We start from the raw sequence: 20,531 nt of genomic DNA, 5'->3' as shown, positions 1-20,531 counted from the left end.
ACACACCTAAAAGTCACCAGAATCTAAAGGGGGAAGAGATAAAACACATTATAGAGTTCCAGATCAGTTTTTCCATAAACTCAATTTTTATGACCAACCAAAGGCCAAGGAGATCCAAGAACAACAGGCAGAATTTGGATAGACTACAAGTCATGTATAGGCTGTTTTGACCAAAATTTGTCTCAAGTGTTTGGCCAACCGTACCATACATAAGGGGACAGAAGAGATGTACAACACTCCATAGCTAGTTGGATGCTTCAGTATGGTCCTCACCCATTCCATAATTTTACATATTCGCTTGGCCAATGTATTTATTGATCATGAAAGAGAGCAATGTAACATTGTAACACTTCATCATCACAATGTGACCTTCTTCAGACACAGATTTCAGATGATGTGGGCGACTGTAGCCACACCATGACTCTACTTTAGTGTCCACATCATTTATACTCCCCCTAGTTACTGCAGTCCATGTCTGAAGAGTGTTACATATGTATTCAGTGAATATGTACAATTATCCAAGAAGACAACAAGAACATGATCTCATAACATTCAATATGGCCACTTATATTATCCACAAAGTATCTGACAGCCCTTCTGAACTTGTGCACTAGCTAGGTGGATAATCCAATAAGAAATATGAAGATCCAAGGACAAGAGGCGCTTAGGAAAATATAGACTGTAAAGAACTTTTGTTCATTGGCAGAAATAAATAAGCCCCATAGTGCGTAAGTCTTTGTCAGATAATCACTAGCTGTTAGTCATAAAGTATTTGCATTCATTCATTGGCACAAGAAAGTGGCCATGACTGTATATGTACTAGAATTATGTTTCAATAATGAGAAGCTGTCAGTCCATCTGGAGTGTTCCTATGGAAAAATATACGTCCAAATGAATACCTGTATTAATGTATATGACGACGTCCGAGTCACTTGTCAACACCAAGAAAAAAATGTTCTTTGCTATAAAATGTCAGTGTAACATATCTTTGTATAGATTGTAAATCCATATATCCGTTTCTATAGAACATGACTGTAATTTTATCATCAGATCTCATTTTTTTCATGAAAATTACAATTCTGGAGCATATTTTTGAAATGTGTATTATGCTCTAGTTCTATTATTTCTCCTAGAAATTTAAGAATAAGTTGACAACTGGTTGTTATAGGGAGAGGAAGGGGTATTCATGTACCTATATATTTTGATATAGTGTTGACAGTGCCAGGCTGCTTTTGACAAGGTCAATGGTAACGCCTAGTTGTCAGTTTATTCAGATGATGTAACGGAGGGAGCACATAATGCAGAATTGTGATAAAAGATGCTTTAGAATTGTTATTTCATGCAAGTTGTGACATCTCTGCCTGTTCGGGTCTCTGTGTCACCCTCCGCGCATGCGCTGTGGCGCAGGAGCCAGGCTCATTTTGATTCTTTGCTTAGAGTTTTTCATTGCACTGTGTGAATACTGCTCTATTTCCTCCCCTCCGTAATAGAATTTCCATCACAGTGGTCTCCTGCATCGTTTTTGTCTTTGTTCATCGAATGGTTAATTCTAGCCTTGCCTTTGTGATTGACAGCCTGTCTTACATTCAAGTCTAGGGTTGGTCCTGGGCTTTCTATATAAATGCTACCCACCCACACAAACTCACTCACTATTGAGACTCTGTCCTGAGACTTTGTCCCTGCTAAGCTCCTCTTATGCCTCTATTGTATTGCTGACCTCTGACCTCTGGCTTACCCTTTGACTACTCTCTTGGATTTTGATTCTGTACTGCATTGCTCGACTGTTACCGGGCCCTTAGCTAGCTGACCTCCCTTTGTTGTTTGCCTTGTCTTCATTCTGTGTTCTCAGTTATATAGGAAGGGCCCCTCGACAAGTTGCAACCTATTGCTTAGGATAGGACTGGCTAGCAGGAAGGGACAGTGGGGGGTTTCAGCTTAGGGCTCGCTGTCTTTTGTGCCCCTCCCCCCAGGGTTCACCAACAGCTACTGGGGAATTGCTGTCCTAGCAATTCCATTACCGCAAGTACAGTATTTACCAAGACATAAATATTAGAATGGTGACTGCTCCTTTTCAAAAACCTTCATGTACCTAAACATCATACTGTCCTGGGAAAGGGGGCTTCACAAGGGGGCTGTGCCCACTTCTGATTTGAGCAGAGCCAACTGTGCATGCTCAGGCCACCATTTTGCAGTGGTCTACTACACAATCATACTACTCATGTAGCTCTCTGGAAAACTGAGCATATCGATAGCAGCGAAAAGCAGTAGATCCACAGAAGAGGAAGACGGGAGTGAACACAATCAGCTAAGGAGTGGCATAAGGTTACGACGTGGGGGTGCTCGGAGCACAGGGGGGATGTCCCGGTGCTCCGTGATCCTAAGAAGAAATAGATTTTATCAGAAACAACAGGGAGAAGAAAAGAATGGATGGTAGAAGTAGAATAGATTTTTTAAAGTTAAAAAGTTGTTTTTCTAATGATAGACTCCCTTTAAGCTAAATAAAGGAGAGCTTTTTCCACCTTCACTGATGTCCCATTTTATACATTCACTTAACCAGGTGATTTTATCCATTACAAGACCAGAATGGGTTTCATTTTTAGCAAGTGCTGTCTGGCTCAGGTCCCCGGTGCATCAGCCGCACGGTGTCTGGAGTGATGTGTGGTTTGCTCCAGCACTACAGGTACAAGAATTGCATTTGTTCTATGAAACAAGCTTATTTTCTAGTTACTCAGCTATTCAGATTGCATACTTTCATGCCTGAACAGCCTTCTTTTCTGCCAGACACCGTTCTGATACCTTGAATGTTAAATGTTTAAAACCAGACACTGCTTTAAAATGATGTGCTCCGCCATTTAAAGGATATTGTATAAAACTTTTATGCTCTGGATCACGCTAAATGCTAGCACACATTACTTGTACATCAAAGCCTAACATGGAAATATTTTTATGAGAAAATACAGCATTTTCTACCCCAAAGGTAGGAGCCAATTCATATAGTGAGACCTAAAGTGTGCGGCCCATTAAACAAACAACTAAAAACTTAAAACAACTCTTCATAAATGAACAGGACAGGGGACTATAAGATGTTACAATATATGTTATTAAGTAAATATCTTTCATTATCCGCTTACTTGAGTTCCTTTTTAAATAGAGGTCTATGGAGAGGGAAGGGGGGAGGCTGCTGAAAAAGACACTTTTTTTCTTTCAATGTAGATTGTGAGTCCCATATAGAGATCACAATGTACGTTTATTTTCCTATAAGTAGGTCTTTTGGAGGAAATCCATGCAAATATGGGGAGAACATACAAACTCCTTGCAGATGTTGTTCCTGGCAGGATTCGAACCCAGGACTACAGTGCTGCAATGCTAACCACTGAGCTACCGTGTTGCCCCGAAAAAGACACATTTGACAATATTGTGTATGAGCTAGAACACTAACACTATTGTCTATCAAGATAATACTCTACCATTAAATCAATTAACAGCCTCCTCCTCCCCCTCCTCTCTCCATAGATTTCTGTGTTTGACAATGATTACAAATATGGATTCTATGTAAATAAATAGTCTGAGTGAAGATAAGAAGAGAAAAGCAGCCTAATAATGGAGAAATATATTTCTTTAAAAGATACTGTATATTACAAAGTTTCTTATATTCATCAGTACTATCATGTATTGTGTCGGGAGGTGTTTGGTGACCATTTTTGTTATTTGCTTTATTATCCTATCTTCCTTTTTATTATAAAACAGACTGTAACATTCTCCTTGGCAACCCTCTAACTGAGCTGTTATTAGGGGAAGATACATTCAGAGCTGAAGCATTTACCAAAGGGCAATGATCCCTTCCAATGGCCGTATCTCTGGCTTTATACCATCTAGAAAAATAGCTTTGGTATCATAAGAAAGCTGAGATTCTAAATTCTAAGAATTAGTTTTAGCTGTAACATCATCTGAGCTTTCATTCGTTAAAAACTGAGTTGGAACTTTCAACTTAATATGCAGCACTTCATTCATAATACATAGAAAATCACATTCTTGACTGTTTTTAACTAATGATATCTCACATTATGTTATAACTAGTCCTTAAGTCTTGGCATCCTATGAAAGATGAGAATCAGCATTTTTCTAGGTGGTAACAAAATGAAGATACAATTATTTGAAGTGACTATACTCTCTATGCCAAATATAACACAAACACAAAATTGCTAAATCTTATTGGCTTTTAAAGTTGGTTATTTCAGGCTACAAAGCTTCAGAATATGTTGAAACATTTGTATATGTATATTGAACACAATATCGATACAGTATGCAGTCAGCAGCTGAGCTCCCCCTAGTGGCGACTACAGCCAACCTGAATTTTATGAAGTATTATTTCATTCTGTATATATGCTGTTGATGCTGTTGAGCACTGACTTATATATATATATATATATATATATATATATATATATATATATGAAAATTACTCAGCACGGGATATAGGATCTAGAATAACACACTAAGCAATAGAATTCACTGTAACACCGAACCTTCTTAATGATATAGTTGTCAAAGTCAATAGTGTGTGTAACTTAGAATTACTATTTCATGGTATGAGTGATTCTGTTTTTCTTTACGGTGTTTCAAAGGGCACTGGAGCCATACTGGAGCTTGGAGAGTAAAAAATGGTCTCGTAGAATAAAGAATATTTTATCAAAGCTAACCAGTCTGTTTTCATGTGTTCACTTTTGTAGAATTTAAAGGCTTGTCCAGGCCCTTGATATTTCTTACCAAAAGCTTAGAATGCTATAACATAATATTCATTTTACCTATTTCCCACCATGCCTGTACCTCCACTACCTAGATTCCCTGCAGCCATGTGTTTGGTTTCAGCAGCCCATGTTAACTATACATCATAATACAAAGACTGAACAGGGATCTGTGAAGTGGTAACATGAAAACCACCATGTTGGCTGATGAGAACTATTCAGTTTATTTTAATGCAATTATAAATTTTAATTAAAAAATCAAAGCCACATATCAGTCCCCTACTTGCTAATTTTGCGTAGAGGACAAGAACCATAAGGTCCGTTGTAAAGGAGGATCCACGCTTGCTGGCAATAACACAAGACATAAACCAGAATACCCAATGGGTGTTCACCCATCAACCTTATTTCTGCCACTTTAAGACGCGATCATTGGTCGTGAACTACTGGATCCGTGCCAATAACCACCCAACACTACTGAAATATGATCAACTCACATAGATATTATAGAATTACTTCCCTTGTACCAAAAATGAAGATCTTAAGATACAATTTCCACATGATAATAGATCGGTGACATTTCAGCAAGAAATAGGACATCAGGATTATTCACAACCCTTAGGTTATAGACTGATATTATAAAATGAAACCAATTGATATTCTCCAAAGTCATTGTGTCAAAAAGCATCCCCTAATTCATTGTAGAGCAAATAGATAAGACTTACCTCCTTTAGACAGCCCATGAAGTTGTTACTGACTGGTGACCCGGGCAGGTCAGCTGTGCTGGGGCTACCTCCAACATAGAAAAAGTCATCTGAACCCAACATGGTGTAGTCTTCTTGAGTGTAGCCTGTTGTGGTCAGAATCCCATCCACTGAAATTGTTACCTACATAACAAAGCACAGGGAAAGGACACGCTATACTCAGACCTAAATACTGCAGTTCTGGGATGTGCCTGATTTGAAACCTAGTTTGGAAATCCATTTTCATGTCTGTTTGAAGTTTGGTCTTGGATTCTAGATTTCATCTTCCCCTAAAAGGATCTAAACTACTGTATTTCAGCTGTTGTCTGATCAATGATCTAGTGTCAGTATTGTCCCTACAGCAACTGAACAGTTATTTAGCAGACACAAAAATGGTGTTAGTAAAATGCTTTCTAGGTTAGTTCAGCTGTTGTACGTATTAGTAAGTTTAGTAGTCTGTCATTGACTAGTTAAAACATGCGTTTGGGGGGAGGGGGGAGACATTAATGACGCAAGCGGTTATAAGCACCACCACTATTTGCACTGATAACAAATGAGCAGCAGCGAAAAAAGAAACATGCAAACCAAAAAGAAAACCAAAAGAACCGCAAAAGAAACAATGTAGCGCACTCTAGTGTGCACATGCCAGACACACTACAGACCAGAAACGAAAGACAAAGGGGGGAGATAAGTAACCAGACTGCTTGTGATGGATAAAGATGTATGGACAATACAAGTCAAGCCTTCATGCCATGCATTATGAATGGTTAGAGAGTGGCCGAGCCAGTAGCCACCTGGGCCAGCCAAAGGTTAGCCTTGTTTTTTTGTTAATTACAGCTTGATGCAAACGGTAGTAAAGTTAATGATGCCCCTATGTGTGAGTAAAAAAAGAAAAAGAAAAAGAAACAAAGATAAAGAAAAAGGAAAAAATAAAAATTTGATAGGGACAGGAAGAACTAAGGAGGTCAACAACAGATGAAAAGAAGGAGTTGAAAGTAAGCAGAAGAGTACCAACCGCAGTTCCTCTTTTGTAATGATGTCTACAGTTAAAAGAAAGAAAGAAAAACACACGGCAAACCCAAAATAAGAAACAATTAGAATGATATCTACCGAACAATGTAGTTTGTTTACCATAGCGTGTCCAATGCCTGAGTGCTTTGTGGAGAAGGGGGGAGAAAGGAAATTAAAAACTGTGAACATAATAACGATTGTTACTTAAAAAAATAAGATGGTCACTACCATGTTAGTACATTTTTTTGATTCAGGTAACGGTTAGTAGAATGACACATTCCATGAGTGACATGTTAGTTATTAAGCATGTTAGTAACATAGAAAAAAAGGGCAAAAAAATTTTACAAGAAAAAAAGCAGACTAACAAGTAGGCCTCCACCGAGGCGACCACAATAGTACTTGTCCTGCGAATCGATTTCATAACTTATCAGCTCTGTACTGAACAAAAACGGACACATGGTCGCTAGTCCCTTTTTTTGGTCTTTAGGCTTAATACATCTGACAGACATAAAAAATGGCTAAGGAATCGAAATGTCTGCTTCCTCCACATTGGTTCTAAATTTTTTTTTTTTTTTTTGCTGGCTTCATTTTTTTTGGACATATTCAGAAATTAATTTTCAATCCCCTACTACTGATTTTTACAGCTTTCAAGGAATCCTCCTCAACTCCAAAACTTCTTTCGGTCATACTGATGGGCTTTTGGGGTCACAGATTACTGCAATGAAACAAAGCAAAGAAGATCCTGACACAGAAAATGAGTTGAATGGGTTTCTGTAACTGCCTTGTTAAACATGCACCGAGTAGCTTGTACAAAGGCTCATCCATTACTGTATCTTTGTTATTTCTATCATTATTTGATTAATTTGTAACTACTTTCGTGAGCAAAGGCAAATCTAGAAAGTTGGCCATTGTATTGACTTCCCATGTAATAGACAGAGTTGCCCGGCATCTTAGAGAAAAAAATATATTTAGGACACAAATTATCATCGAGTTATTAATTACTGTATTTTTCTGACTATAAGACTTAAAAAAAATAACAGTAATAGCCCAAATGTGATGGAAGAGGAAGAGAGAGTCCATTGGAAGACGAAACCTACAAAGAATTCAATGGGTTTTCTGGTTTCCCAATGTTGATGGTATGTAATAACCGGGTTGTTAATGTGATAAATGTACAGTACTGTGAACAATTTTTTGGTAAAGCATGGAAAAAAGTTGGGATGATTCAAAAATAGAAGGGTTAATAGATTATTTTTGTGTATTAAGAAAAGAGAAATCTAATTCCTCCCATCCATATTTAGTGGGAACTCCCTTCAGAGGAGGAATCCTGGAAGTGATGATGTGGCCCCTACAGAGTCCTGATCTCATCGACCAGTCTGTTTGGTATTACATGAAGAGACAGAAGGATTGGCGCAAGGTTAGACCTGGTTCTCATCTTTGTTTGGGCTCCATTCAGGGAGTTCAGTTGGGGACCCCCTGAATGGAAACCTATCTATATAAGAAAGCAGTTACCTAAGGAAACCCACAGACCCCATAGATTATAATGGGGTCCATGTGGTTTCCACAAAAAAATCTAGAGAGAAAAGAGATGCTTGCAAGATAGGGGAACAGAATGGCCCAAACACAGATGTGAACCGGGCCTTACATCTACAGAAGACCTGTGCTTAGTTCTCCAATATGGCATGAACAACCTCCCCAATTTTTTCAGAGTACCGTAATGAACCAATAAATAATAAAGATACTGCTATGTTCACCCAAATGCTACAACCCATTTGGCAGGGTGTCCCAAAAATAGAATGGCTAGAACATCAATATTGTGAAACCAGAAGAATCATTCAAAGATGTCCTTCTAGACTGTTTCTCTCCTTTCCACCTCCTCCATTAGGACGTAAGATATGATTGTATGTGTGTCAGTAAACTGTTCCATTAGTGGCTGGTAATATGTTGATGGTTGACCGTACATGCAAGTAGTAGAACGTGTTTGACTGTGAGAGTGACTCAGTACAGTAAGTGTAGCAGAACGATGGTGAACACAGCAAATTGCCAAAATGATTCCAGTAATACAGGATAATAGCAAGAGAACGACTCGTGGAGCATTCTCCTCCAGTTCTGGGTGATGACTCGGTGTCAGAAAGCCTCCTTGCCCTGACTAGGACACTAATATATAAAGCTAAATCTTTTACCCAGGTACAGGGAAGTCTATGATCCCATTGCATAATATTTTGGAACAATGTTTTGCCAATTTTCTTTAATCTACTTTGTCTTATTATCCAAAGAGTCTTATAGTCAAAAAAATATAGTAACCTATTAAACTAACAAACAATTGCAATTTAATATTTTGATACTTCCCCACATCCCATATACTTACAGAAATTTATAAATCTGTATCCAGATTCCATTGTCGGAATAATAAGGAAGGATTAAGAAAATTGTTTCCCAAGAGGAAAACAATACATAAAATGTATCATTCAATTGTACAAGGTATTATCAAGATTGATGAGTGTGATGTGTAATAAGAAATCCATTTGTAATAATGAGGACTGCTATAGGGACAAAAATATCAAAAATAGAGGGGAGACTCTAAGACTCAAGCTGGCCATACACATTAGACTTCAATGGGCTAGATGACCATTGAATGTGTATGAGGTCTTCCAACTATCCTACAATAGCAGATGTTGGGATAAAAGATGGGTCGGGCATTATTGGATTTCAACATGACGATACCACTGTCAAGGGAGGTGCGGCTTACTCCACTGCTTAAAAATACATGTGTGGAAGGCTTAGGAGGACTAGCTAGTAAACGGGCCGGAGACTATACTTTCTTAAACAAGACCTTTCATTGGTCCTACTGGAACCCTTAACGTAAAATTATCCTGCATCTAGGATTTCTACAAGATGAACTTTTTGAAGTGTCCCTCCAATTATAAAACAACTTTTCATAAATGTATGATACAAGTGAATATAAGAAACTTTGTAATATATCTTAAAGAAATATAAGCTGAAGAGTACACTGGGGCGCAGTGAAGAAAAAAACGGGGCGGCGCTCTCCTCAATGGCACAAACACAGATGAAGGATGCAAGACACTTTATTGGATAACGCGTTTCAAGGTTTGGCTCGAGGAGAAGCAGCCTATATAGCGTTGGTGTGCACAATACCAACGCTATATAGGCTGCTTCTCCTCGCTCCAAAAGCATATTGTGCTTTCTACATAGGAATCTGCTGCACCACATACCCGGAGATCTGACAAAACGCCAAACCCCAAAACGCATTATCCAATAAAGCTCTGCACCACCGACTACCCACGGCCTCAGTTTGCCAGTCGGTTTGCCAGAGGTGTTTGCGACCCTCATTTCAGAATAATACATCTCTTCATTGGACTGTGGACTCCCCAGAATTGGGACGACGGTTATCTTCCAGTCTAACTGGGAGGGTTGGACGGAGCTACCGTTTTGAATAATTTACTAGTGACCCAACAGGAGCGCAAACATATCTGTGTTTTTTTTTCTCTCTGATCCACTCACTTTAAATAAATCTTAAATATAAACTAAAGAAATATGTTTCTCTACTTAAGCTGAGTTACTTTTTACATAGAAGTCTATAGAGAGTGGAGGTAGAAGAAGGAGACGGCTGGAAAAGACACACATAACTGCCGCTTAGGCACTCTGCTACACCGAGTGAGGGAAAGCTTCTAGAGAAGACCCTACCACTGCCCAGGATAAGGCAATAAATCAGTTAGGAGGCTCCTCCCCTTTCCATAGACCTCATTATGTGAGTTGGATACAGGACTCTATCTAGATGAAAAGTGAGAGTGAAGATAAGGAAGAGGAGATCAAGCCAACAAGAGGGGAAGGAATCCTATTTCTCTAATAAGATATATTACAAAGTTTCTTATATTCATTTATGGAATCTTGTTTGATACTTGGGGTTATATGTTACAAAAATGTGTATAAATAGGGGACAAGATGTCTAATTGTTTTTTTTCATTTGTTACATAGTATTATTACTCTTGTATCCTAACAGTGTCAGCGTGGTTATATGATTGTCTCCAAAAGCAGCATGACTCTCTACCGTGGCTTGTGGGAGATATTGTGGCAACGCTCCCTAACACAGCCCATAGGCGAGAGGCGAGAGTGGCTGATTATTTTCTAAGAATCGGTAAATGAATATTATCAGTATTGGAATTTGTCTGCTACAATACATAATAAATATCATTTTCTAATTCTAACTATAAAATTAGGATTTAAAAAAACCTAATTTAATTGAATATTTTTATCTTTTTTTCAATACTATAATGTAATTACGTCAGGAAGAAATTTCTCATTGTTAAAGTTGTGATTTTTTTTTTTCTGTTTGGACAAAACTGTGCCGTGCTCCTTTGTTCGCAGCAGGGACAGACATATCATAGTATCCTGCTCTGTGTAAGCGGAGGGATGACTTGGATCATTCATGAATTATCGAAGCCACTGGGACTTGATAAGAACCTAAGCTGCCAGGCGGGGGGGAAAGCTAAAATTTCGATCCAACTGATGTCAGCACTGATAGCAGGCAAAGAAACCCGCCATCCGACTGGCAGTGGGACATTCTCATTATTTCATTTAGATTTGTATCACTTGGCGAATGTATATGTATCTTGACACTGACTTAAATGTATACATAAAGTCAATGTCCACCAGTATTGGGTTCTTTCAAATTAACAAATTTTATATTATTTTTATACTGATTTTTTTTATACATCCTTATAGAACTCAGAAATATTCTTTCCTTATGATCGATGTGCAATAAATCACAAAATTCTGACTGCCTGAAGTCATGGCTAGAAGGAGATGGTGCTTGACGTACGCAGGGAGTTCACCTACTCCAACTAGATGGCTGTAGACAGATGGAATGTTCCAATTCACTTCTTGGTTTTGGAGCTCAGTTTGGAAAGATTAAACTCCAACTATATAAACTATGGAATGTACCATATTAAAGGGGTTGTCTGACCACACAAAAGGTTCAAATTTAGAGCTGGTCAAATGGTCCTGAAAGGGGAGATTCTGCTATTGTAACATTAAAGGCAGAGGACATCTCCCCCCTCTTTGTGCTGTGGTTAATAAAGAGACCTGTCCATCTCTATCTCTATCTCAGCATGAGTGGAAGGGGGGTGGCTTAAAGGGGTTGTCTAGGCTAAACTTTTAAAGATTAAATCTGGGGGAAGTGAAAAAAAATTCTAAAATACTCAACTGTTCCAGTTGCTCCATTGTCATCGGTCTCCTCTCGGTTTGTTTACTCTTCTGAGTCTCTTCTGGCATTGTGCCGAAGCCGCCGATTGTTCTCAGTGGTCACATGACAAGCCTTAGGAAGAGGATCTGTGATGTCACAGGTAGTGACTTTCAGACCCTTCGCTGATTGGCCTCAGCAGTCACGTGACTACTGAGACCAATCAGAGGCTTCAGCACAGCGCCGGAAGATGCCGCAGGAGCAGATGAACCGGGAGGCACGAAAGGACACCGGAGCAATGGAGACAAGTGAATATACTTTTTTTTTTTTTTATTCTTTTCACTGCCCCCACCTTATTTAAGCTTTAAAAGGGTTGTCCATGTTTGCCTGGGCCACCCCTTTAACTAATAAACTCATTCAGCCAATCAGTCACCGTTATACGCAAGACGAGGAGGAAGCTCCACTTGGAGGACCACAAGACAGGCTGAAATAAGAATATCCATAAAGATTTCACACTTACAACGTATTGTTCAGTGGAACTCATCTGCATGTGTGAAACAATGGAAAACCAAAACCTGTTCCGTCATCTCACAACCCCTTTAATTCAATGAGATGGTTGTATCTAACGAGGACATAGGGATAAAGGGTAGACGTTCACTTTAGGGGAGGTCTATCTGGTCCAAAATGCTGCTCAACCAATAACAGTGTTGTGTAGGGGTCTGACATAGGAGAAGCCTTTGTGGCCACAGACTGATGAATAGATTATAATTATAACTATCTTTTGATGGATATGCAAATTAGCCTTGAAGTGCACTATGGGCAGAGCCTGATTTCTGATATTTGCCAACATGCACTGGCCTTCCTCTGGATTTGCCACCTGACAACACCACTTAAACTGTAAATGACATTTTCATTTACATATTACGGCATTCTGTAGGCAAATCCAACCCACAATGCACTTGTAGACTCATTTGCATATCCATAGAAGGCAAATTACCTCTTCATTGCTTCAATCATTCATTGATCGATGGCTAAAAAGGTTGGTGGCTCCTGTTCTTTCTGCTCCTTTTAAAGGATAGAAGATGAATAGCTGATTTGTGGGGTTCAGACTGAGCCCCCCACCAATCCTGAGAACAGGGGCGTGTTTTACCCCTGCTGGGAATTCCAGTCAAATACATTTAGATCAGCTGTGTTTTGAGTGAGAGTAAAACCTCCTCTTGATTTTGTTAAGGATGGTGGGGGGTCCCAGCAGTCGGACCCTCACTGACCAGCTCTTTATCCTCAGTCCTATGGATAAAGGTTGAATCTGCTTTGTGGCATAACTTCTTTAATGGCTCCTTTTTGGTTTCTGCACATGATCAGGAGACATTTTGGGCTCCCTTTAAGCATTTTTAAAAAAACAGTTGAAACAAAAATTGTCATGACTTCTTACATACCTAGGAACCATAACTGTCCATCAGGGTGATTGCTCACTACTTATATCCTTCCTCTCTTTGAGAAGTAATATAGAAAGTCTGAGAGGTGTCATTAAATGGGGCTGTACAGGATTAGAAAAAAAATATTGTTCTCTTCCCAAAAAATCCTTCCTAATACTTGTCCATGCATCGGCCCTGATAGACTATTGTCCATAGGACTAGACACTGATGTCATCTTTGGAGCACTGCAGGGCATCTCTAGCACAACATGGTGCACTTTTGTGCATCTAGGTTGAGCTAGAATTTTTTGTAGAATTTTTGCTTTTTCTCATAAAAGGGGTGTGGCTTAAATGTTCCATGATAGGCCAAATATGCCCCAAAATAGTATTGAAAAATTCTGGAACAAAGTAAGCCAACTAAAGGGTGGTATAAATGGAGTCTCGTCAGTCTTAAAGATGCATCAGATTTATCAGCCAGTATCAGTCACCGTGATAAAACTGGCACATTGTGAGACTGTCTATTAGTAAATCTGGGTCAGTGTTTGCGGTTCAGTCCTATTTACTACGTTGCAATACCAAATGCAAGCTATGGACAGGTTGGGCGTTGTCAAAACCCCCCTTTAACATGCCCCTTTGGTCCAGTCTTATTAAACAGATAAAGAGCCCTGCTTGATCTGAGTAAAGAGGAGGGGCTTACTTCTTTTGTCCCTCTGATGACATAAGCGCTTCCTAATGTCCCATTATCGATGGCTGCCTTTTCTGCTCATAGGTTCCCTTTAAAGGGGTTATCCACATGGACATCACAGGCTGTCCCATTGTGGGGACTCCCACAGATCAGCTGTTTTCCAGAGCTCCTGCCATTATTTATATGTTGGTTGTTTTGCTTGTCATGCGCCATGCTTTTAGTAGTGGTCATTATGGGTACTGCAGCGATACCTCAAAAAGTTTAATGCGACCCACTGCTACTAAAACGATGATAGTGATCTGTAAACAGCTAATCTGTGTGGGTCCCAACGTTAGCCCCTTTCATTGTGTAACCTGTTTGTTTCTTGCTAAATCTAATATAGGAATGACGTCATTTAAGAGAGATAAAAAGCCATAATAATGGCAATTAGAATGACGCCGTATTAATGGCAATCACTACACCGCTGTAATAATAGCAACAAATCGATTATATAAATACAATGCAATTAAAATAATCTTAATGTACAGTCTAGTACCGGACAATACACTGGATGACCAAGCGTACGGTGTATTACCTGACTACCGACACTTCCCTCATGTATGGCCCTTGGTATTTTCTAGGTCTGCCCCTGCTCAGGTTTATTCATCTTAGCAAGTATCTATTAGTATATTTTATCTTGAGAATATTCCTACTTAGCTGTGTCGAAAACAAAATGAATAACTTTTTCATCCATTTTACTGTTACCTGACGCAGATTTCTTGTTACTTTCACATCATGCCAGTTATTGTCATTAAACTTTCCATTCACTGGTTCCACCAAGGCCTCAAAGGCCCCTGACCCCAAATTAATGACCAAGGAGACGGCTCCGTTTTTCAAGGCCAGATTGACATAATCTGCAGATTTTCCGGTGTGAAGCATCAGTCCGTTCCTCTGAAGGGTTTTAAACGACAACGTGATTTCATCGCTGCTGCTTTGGATTGGGTTTTGTGATAAGTCGTAGCAGAAATACTCGGACCCTTTAAAGGTGGCAATGTACTCTTCTTTGCCTGGAAAAAAGAAAGAAAATCACTTACGTCAGATTGGAAGACAGACATTTCATTGCTTTGCTTAAAAAAAAATCAAGAAAAAAGAAAAGAAGCAAAAAATAAAAGAAAAACCTCTTTAGGCTGAGGCCCCACTTTGCAGAAACGCAGCTTCTTTTGTTGCAGATTTTGGTGCGGTTTTTTGAGCCAAAGCCAAGAATGGATACAAAAGGAATGGGAGATGTATAGGAAGTTCTTATACTTTTGCCTTCTGCTCAGTCCACTCCTGGCTTTGGCTCAAAAAAAACGCAACAAAATCTGCAACAAAAGAAGCTGCGTTTCCGCAACGTGGGGCTTCAGGCTTACTTTGAAAGACAAAACAACCTCCATTTTCAATGCAACGGGCAAGTTATGTTAAAAGCATTGCCAATAGTATAAATGGTTTATGCAGCTGAACAAATATCTCATCCACATACAGGGCCGTGTACAGATGATTGCACCGGACTTACAACTATCAGGGTGCAATCAGATCATTAAAAAGAAAATGAATTAATACGACTTCAGCAGCTTCACATCACTTTCAACTTATTCACTTGTTTATAATAATGTATATGAGAATGATGTGTATTGTGTATAATTAGGAGGTAAGTCAAGCGTCTGTTATATCTATATATTTATAGTTATGAGTTATTATTATAAATATTATTATTATTATTATTATTATTATTATTGATACACTTAGCTTTTTATTAAATCTGCTTAATCATACAAGCTGTTAATTAAGTAAGACTGTAATAACATAAGTTCCCTATTAATCAGATTAATACTAAAATTAAAATATAATTTCCTCAGGTTATCATTGTTTTTAGATTATACGGTTGTTAAAAATTCATGTGTTAATGTGTAAGAATTGTGCAGTACTACCACTAATAATAATAATGATATAATTTTTTTTGTACTGACACAGTTTTATTCTTAAAATATTACTACTGCTACTACTATAATACTACTACTACTACTACTACTACTACTACTACTACTAATAATAATAATAATAATAATAATTAGAGATGAGCGAACAGTGTTCTATCGAACACATGTTCGATCGGATATCAGGGTGTTCGCCATGTTCGAATCGAATCGAACACCACGTGGTAAAGTGCGCCAAAATTCGATTCCCCTCCCACCTTCCCTGGCGCCTTTTTTGCACCAATAACAGCGCAGGGGAGGTGGGACAGGAACTACGACACCGGGGGCATTGAAAAAAATTGGAAAAAGTCATTGGCTGCCGAAATCAGGTGACCTCCATTTTAGACGAATAGTGGATTTCAAATCCGGGTCATATGAGAATGTGAACTTTGTGACTATGAGACAGGGATAGCTGTACAGGCAGGGATAGCTAGGGATAACCTTTATTTAGGGGGGAATGTTATTAAAAATAACTTTTTGGGGCTCTATCGGGTGTGTAATTGTGATTTTTGTGAGATAAACTTTTTCCCATAGGGATGCATTGGCCAGCGCTGATTGGCCGAATTCCGTACTCTGGCCAATCAGCGCTGGCCAATGCATTCTATTAGCTTGATGAAGCAGAGTGTGCACAAGGGTTCAAGCGCACCCTCGGCTCTGATGTAGCAGAGCCGAGGCTGCACAAGGGTTCAAGCGCACCCTCGGCTCTGATGTAGGAGAGCCGAGGGTGCACTTGAACCCTTGTGCACCCTCAGCTCTGCTACATCAGAGCCGAGGGTGCGCTTGAACCCTTGTGCACACTCTGCTTCATCAAGCTAATAGAATGCATTGGCCAGCGCTGATTGGCCAATGTATTCTATTAGCCTGATGAAGTAGAGCTGAATGTGTGTGCTAAGCACACACATTCAGCTCTACTTCATCGGGCTAATAGAATGCATTGGCCAGCGCTGATTGGCCAGAGTACGGAACTCGACCAATCAGCGCTGGCTCTGCTGGAGGAGGCGGAGTCTAAGATCGCTCCACACCAGTCTCCATTCAGGTCCGACCTTAGACTCCGCCTCCTCCAGCAGAGCCAGCGCTGATTGGCCGAAGGCTGGCCAATGCATTCCTATGCGAATGCAGAGACTTAGCAGTGCTGAGTCAGTTTTGCTCAACTACACATCTGATGCACACTTGGCACTGCTACATCAGATGTAGCAATCTGATGTAGCAGAGCCGAGGGTGCACTAGAACCCCTGTGCAAACTCAGTTCACGCTAATAGAATGCATTGGCCAGCGCTGATTGGCCAATGCATTCTATTAGCCCGATGAAGTAGAGCTGAATGTGTGTGCTAAGCACACACATTCAGCACTGCTTCATCACGCCAATACAATGCATTAGCCAGTGCTGATTGGCCAGAGTACGGAATTCGGCCAATCAGCGCTGGCTCTGCTGGAGGAGGCGGAGTCTAAGGTCGGACCTGAATGGAGACTGGTGTGGAGCGATCTTAGACTCCGCCTCCTCCAGCAGAGCCAGCGCTGATTGGTCGAGTTCCGTACTCTGGCCAATCAGCACTGGCCAATGCATTCTATTAGCCCGATGAAGTAGAGCTGAATGTGTGTGCTTAGCACACACATTCAGCTCTACTTCATCAGGCTAATAGAATACATTGGCCAATCAGCGCTGGCCAATGCATTCTATTAGCTTGATGAAGCAGAGTGTGCACAAGGGTTCAAGCGCACCCTCGGCTCTGATGTAGCAGAGCTGAGGGTGCACAAGGGTTCAAGTGCACCCTCGGCTCTCCTACATCAGAGCCGAGGGTGCGCTTGAACCCTTGTGCAGCCTCGGCTCTGCTACATCAGAGCCGAGGGTGCGCTTGAACCCTTGTGCACACTCTGCTTCATCAAGCTAATAGAATGCATTGGCCAGCACTGATTGGCCAGAGTACGGAATTCGGCCAATCAGCGCTGGCCAATGCATTCTATTAGCCCGATGAAGTAGAGCTGAATGTGTGTGCTAAGCACACACATTCAGCACTGCTTCATCACGCCAATACAATGCATTAGCCAGTGCTGATTGGCCAGAGTACGGAATTCGGCCAATCAGCGCTGGCTCTGCTGGAGGAGGCGGAGTCTAAGATCGCTCCACACCAGTCTCCATTCAGGTCCGACCTTAGACTCCGCCTCCTCCAGCAGAGCCAGCGCTGATTGGCCGAATTCCGTACTCTGGCCAATCAGCACTGGCTAATGCATTGTATTGGCGTGATGAAGCAGTGCTGAATGAGTGTGCTTAGCACACACATTCAGCTCTACTTCATCGGGCTAATAGAATGCATTGGCCAATCAGCGCTGGCCAATGCATTCTATTAGCGTGAACTGAGTTTGCACAGGGGTTCTAGTGCACCCTCGGCTCTGCTACATCAGATTGCTACATCTGATGTAGCAGTGCCGAGTGTGCATCAGATGTGTAGTTGAGCAAAACTGACTCAGCACTGCTAAGTCTGCATTCGCATAGGAATGCATTGGCCAGCCTTCGGCCAATCAGCGCTGGCTCTGCCGGAGGAGGCGGAGTCTAAGGTCAGACCTGAATGGAGACTGGTGTGGAGCGATCTTAGACTCCGCCTCCTCCAGCAGAGCCAGCGCTGATTGGTCGAGTTCCGTACTCTGGCCAATCAGCACTGGCCAATGCATTTCTATTGGGAAAAGTTAGCTTGCGAAAATCGCAAACTGACAGGGATTTCCATGAAATAAAGTGACTTTTATGCCCCCAGACATGCTTCCCCTGCTGTCCCAGTGTCATTCCAGGGTGTTGGTATCATTTCCTGGGGTGTCATAGTGGACTTGGTGACCCTCCAGACACGAATTTGGGTTTCCCCCTTAACGAGTTTATGTTCCCCATAGACTATAATGGGGTTCGAAACCCATTCGAACACTCGAACAGTGAGCGGCTGTTCGAATCGAATTTCGAACCTCGAACATTTTAGTGTTCGCTCATCTCTAATAATAATAATAATAATGTTTTTGTGTGACAAGGTTATGTTTTTTTAAAAAATTGATCAGTAGTAAAATCTGCTACTTAAACATGCTTTCCTCTATTACAGCAACATAGTATCATTTTCAGCCTATATAATTGTTAAAAAATGTATATGTTGGCAATATAATATTTAGAGTTATTAGGTATGGAATTTATGCAGAGATACATTTACTACTACTACTACTACTACTACTACTAATAATAATAATAATAATAATAATAATAATTAGAGATGAGCGAATACTATTTGTAGCCAGTACACAGGGGGTTAAGCTGCTGGCCGCCAGCAAAGTCTGTGCGCCGGCCGCTTCCATTCATTCCTATGGGTGCATGCTATTCTAAATGACCATTTCGAATAGTACTCGCTCATCTCTAATAATAATATTAATAATGATGATACTACTGCTGCTACTACTACTACTATTCCTACCACTACTACTACTACTTCTACTATAGTGATACTACTACTACTACTACTACTACTACTCTGCTATCGCTACTACTACTATTCCTAGTACTACTACTATTATCCCTACTACCACCACTACTACTATAGTGATACTACTATTATTACTACTACAGCTACTACTACTACTCTGCTTTCACTACTACTACTACTACTACTACTACTACTACTACTGCTATTATCCCTACTACCACCACTACTACTATAGTGATACTACTATTATTACTACTACAGCTACTACTACTACTCTGCTCTCACTACTACTACTACTACTACTACTACTACTACTACTACTACTGCTATTATCCCTATTACCACCACTACTACTATAGTGATACTACTATTATTACTACTACAGCTACTACTACTACTCTGCTCTCACTACTACTACTACTACTACTACTACTACTACTACTACTACTACTACTACTACTACTACTACTACTACTACTACTACTACTACTACTACTACTGCTATTATCCCTACTACCACCACTACTACTATAGTGATACTACTATTATTATTATTACTACTACTACTACTACTGATAATAATAATAATAATAATAATAATAATAATAATAATAATAATAATAATAATAATAATAATAATTATAATAACAACATATTTTTATATAAATAAAGATATAGATAAAGTTTTATTCTTAAAAAAAATCTGATTAAATCCCATCTGGGTTTCTGACAAGTCCTAGACAGAGAAAGTTCCTGCTTTCATGGTCACATCCATTTCCAACCAATCAAGACCACAGACTACTATGTACTAAGAAGCTTAGAAAAAAAAATCTTTAAAAAAAAATCTTTAAAACTTTGCAAAATTTTCATTGTTTATTTTTGCAAAAATGTATATTATATTATTGTCTAGCGCTATAAATCCAGATATTTTAGTGGTAAAACCCTTAACCATTATATTTCCCAAAGCGTCCTAGCCGGCAGATCCTGACTGTAACTCAGTATAGATTTAATGATAGACTCCAGTCAGCTTTGGCCGGGGGCTTCCTATGCTCTGCTATTACTATATGCTTTAGTTTTTCCAAAGGGAATACATTTATACAACAAACCTATGTCACATGCTAGAAATCCACCCAAAACATGAAGCACATACCGCTAAAAACATTCGCACCCTTGACAAAGGAACAGATTTTCAGGCCGACCGTACCAGAAACTAGCACTTAACCCCGTCCATTGATGTATTGGCTCTCTAACCCATCACATCATGAAAAATCGTCCATTATCTTTCCTGAAGACCAGGGG

The 20,531-nt window shown here is 39.9% G+C and overlaps 1 protein-coding gene and 1 long non-coding RNA gene across 15 annotated transcripts in view; one reads left to right on the top strand and one right to left on the bottom strand.

The window, feature by feature from the left end:
- Window positions 1-20,531, top strand: part of LOC142197002 (uncharacterized) — a 503,961-nt gene that overhangs the window by 8,270 nt on the left and 475,160 nt on the right. The window lies entirely within an intron of this gene.
- Window positions 1-20,531, bottom strand: part of NRXN1 (neurexin 1) — a 1,231,735-nt gene that overhangs the window by 753,575 nt on the left and 457,629 nt on the right. For 12 of the 14 annotated variants that reach the window (XM_075266983.1, XM_075266984.1, XM_075266994.1 and 9 more), the window contains 3 exons: window positions 14,537-14,838; window positions 6,617-6,640; window positions 5,468-5,629 (listed from right to left, as the gene is read on the bottom strand). In XM_075266983.1, coding sequence (XP_075123084.1) covers window positions 5,468-5,629; window positions 6,617-6,640; window positions 14,537-14,838 — 488 coding nt within the window. The remainder of the gene's footprint in view (window positions 1-5,467; window positions 5,630-6,616; window positions 6,641-14,536; window positions 14,839-20,531) is intronic. The other 2 variants (XM_075266986.1, XM_075266992.1) reach the window with 1 other exon arrangement.

Source organism: Leptodactylus fuscus, chromosome 3 (genome assembly GCF_031893055.1).
Source record: "Leptodactylus fuscus isolate aLepFus1 chromosome 3, aLepFus1.hap2, whole genome shotgun sequence".
Classification (NCBI taxonomy): domain Eukaryota; kingdom Metazoa; phylum Chordata; class Amphibia; order Anura; family Leptodactylidae; genus Leptodactylus; species Leptodactylus fuscus.
Note: the sequence above shows the minus strand (reverse complement) of the source record. Positions and strands in the feature narration are given on the sequence as shown.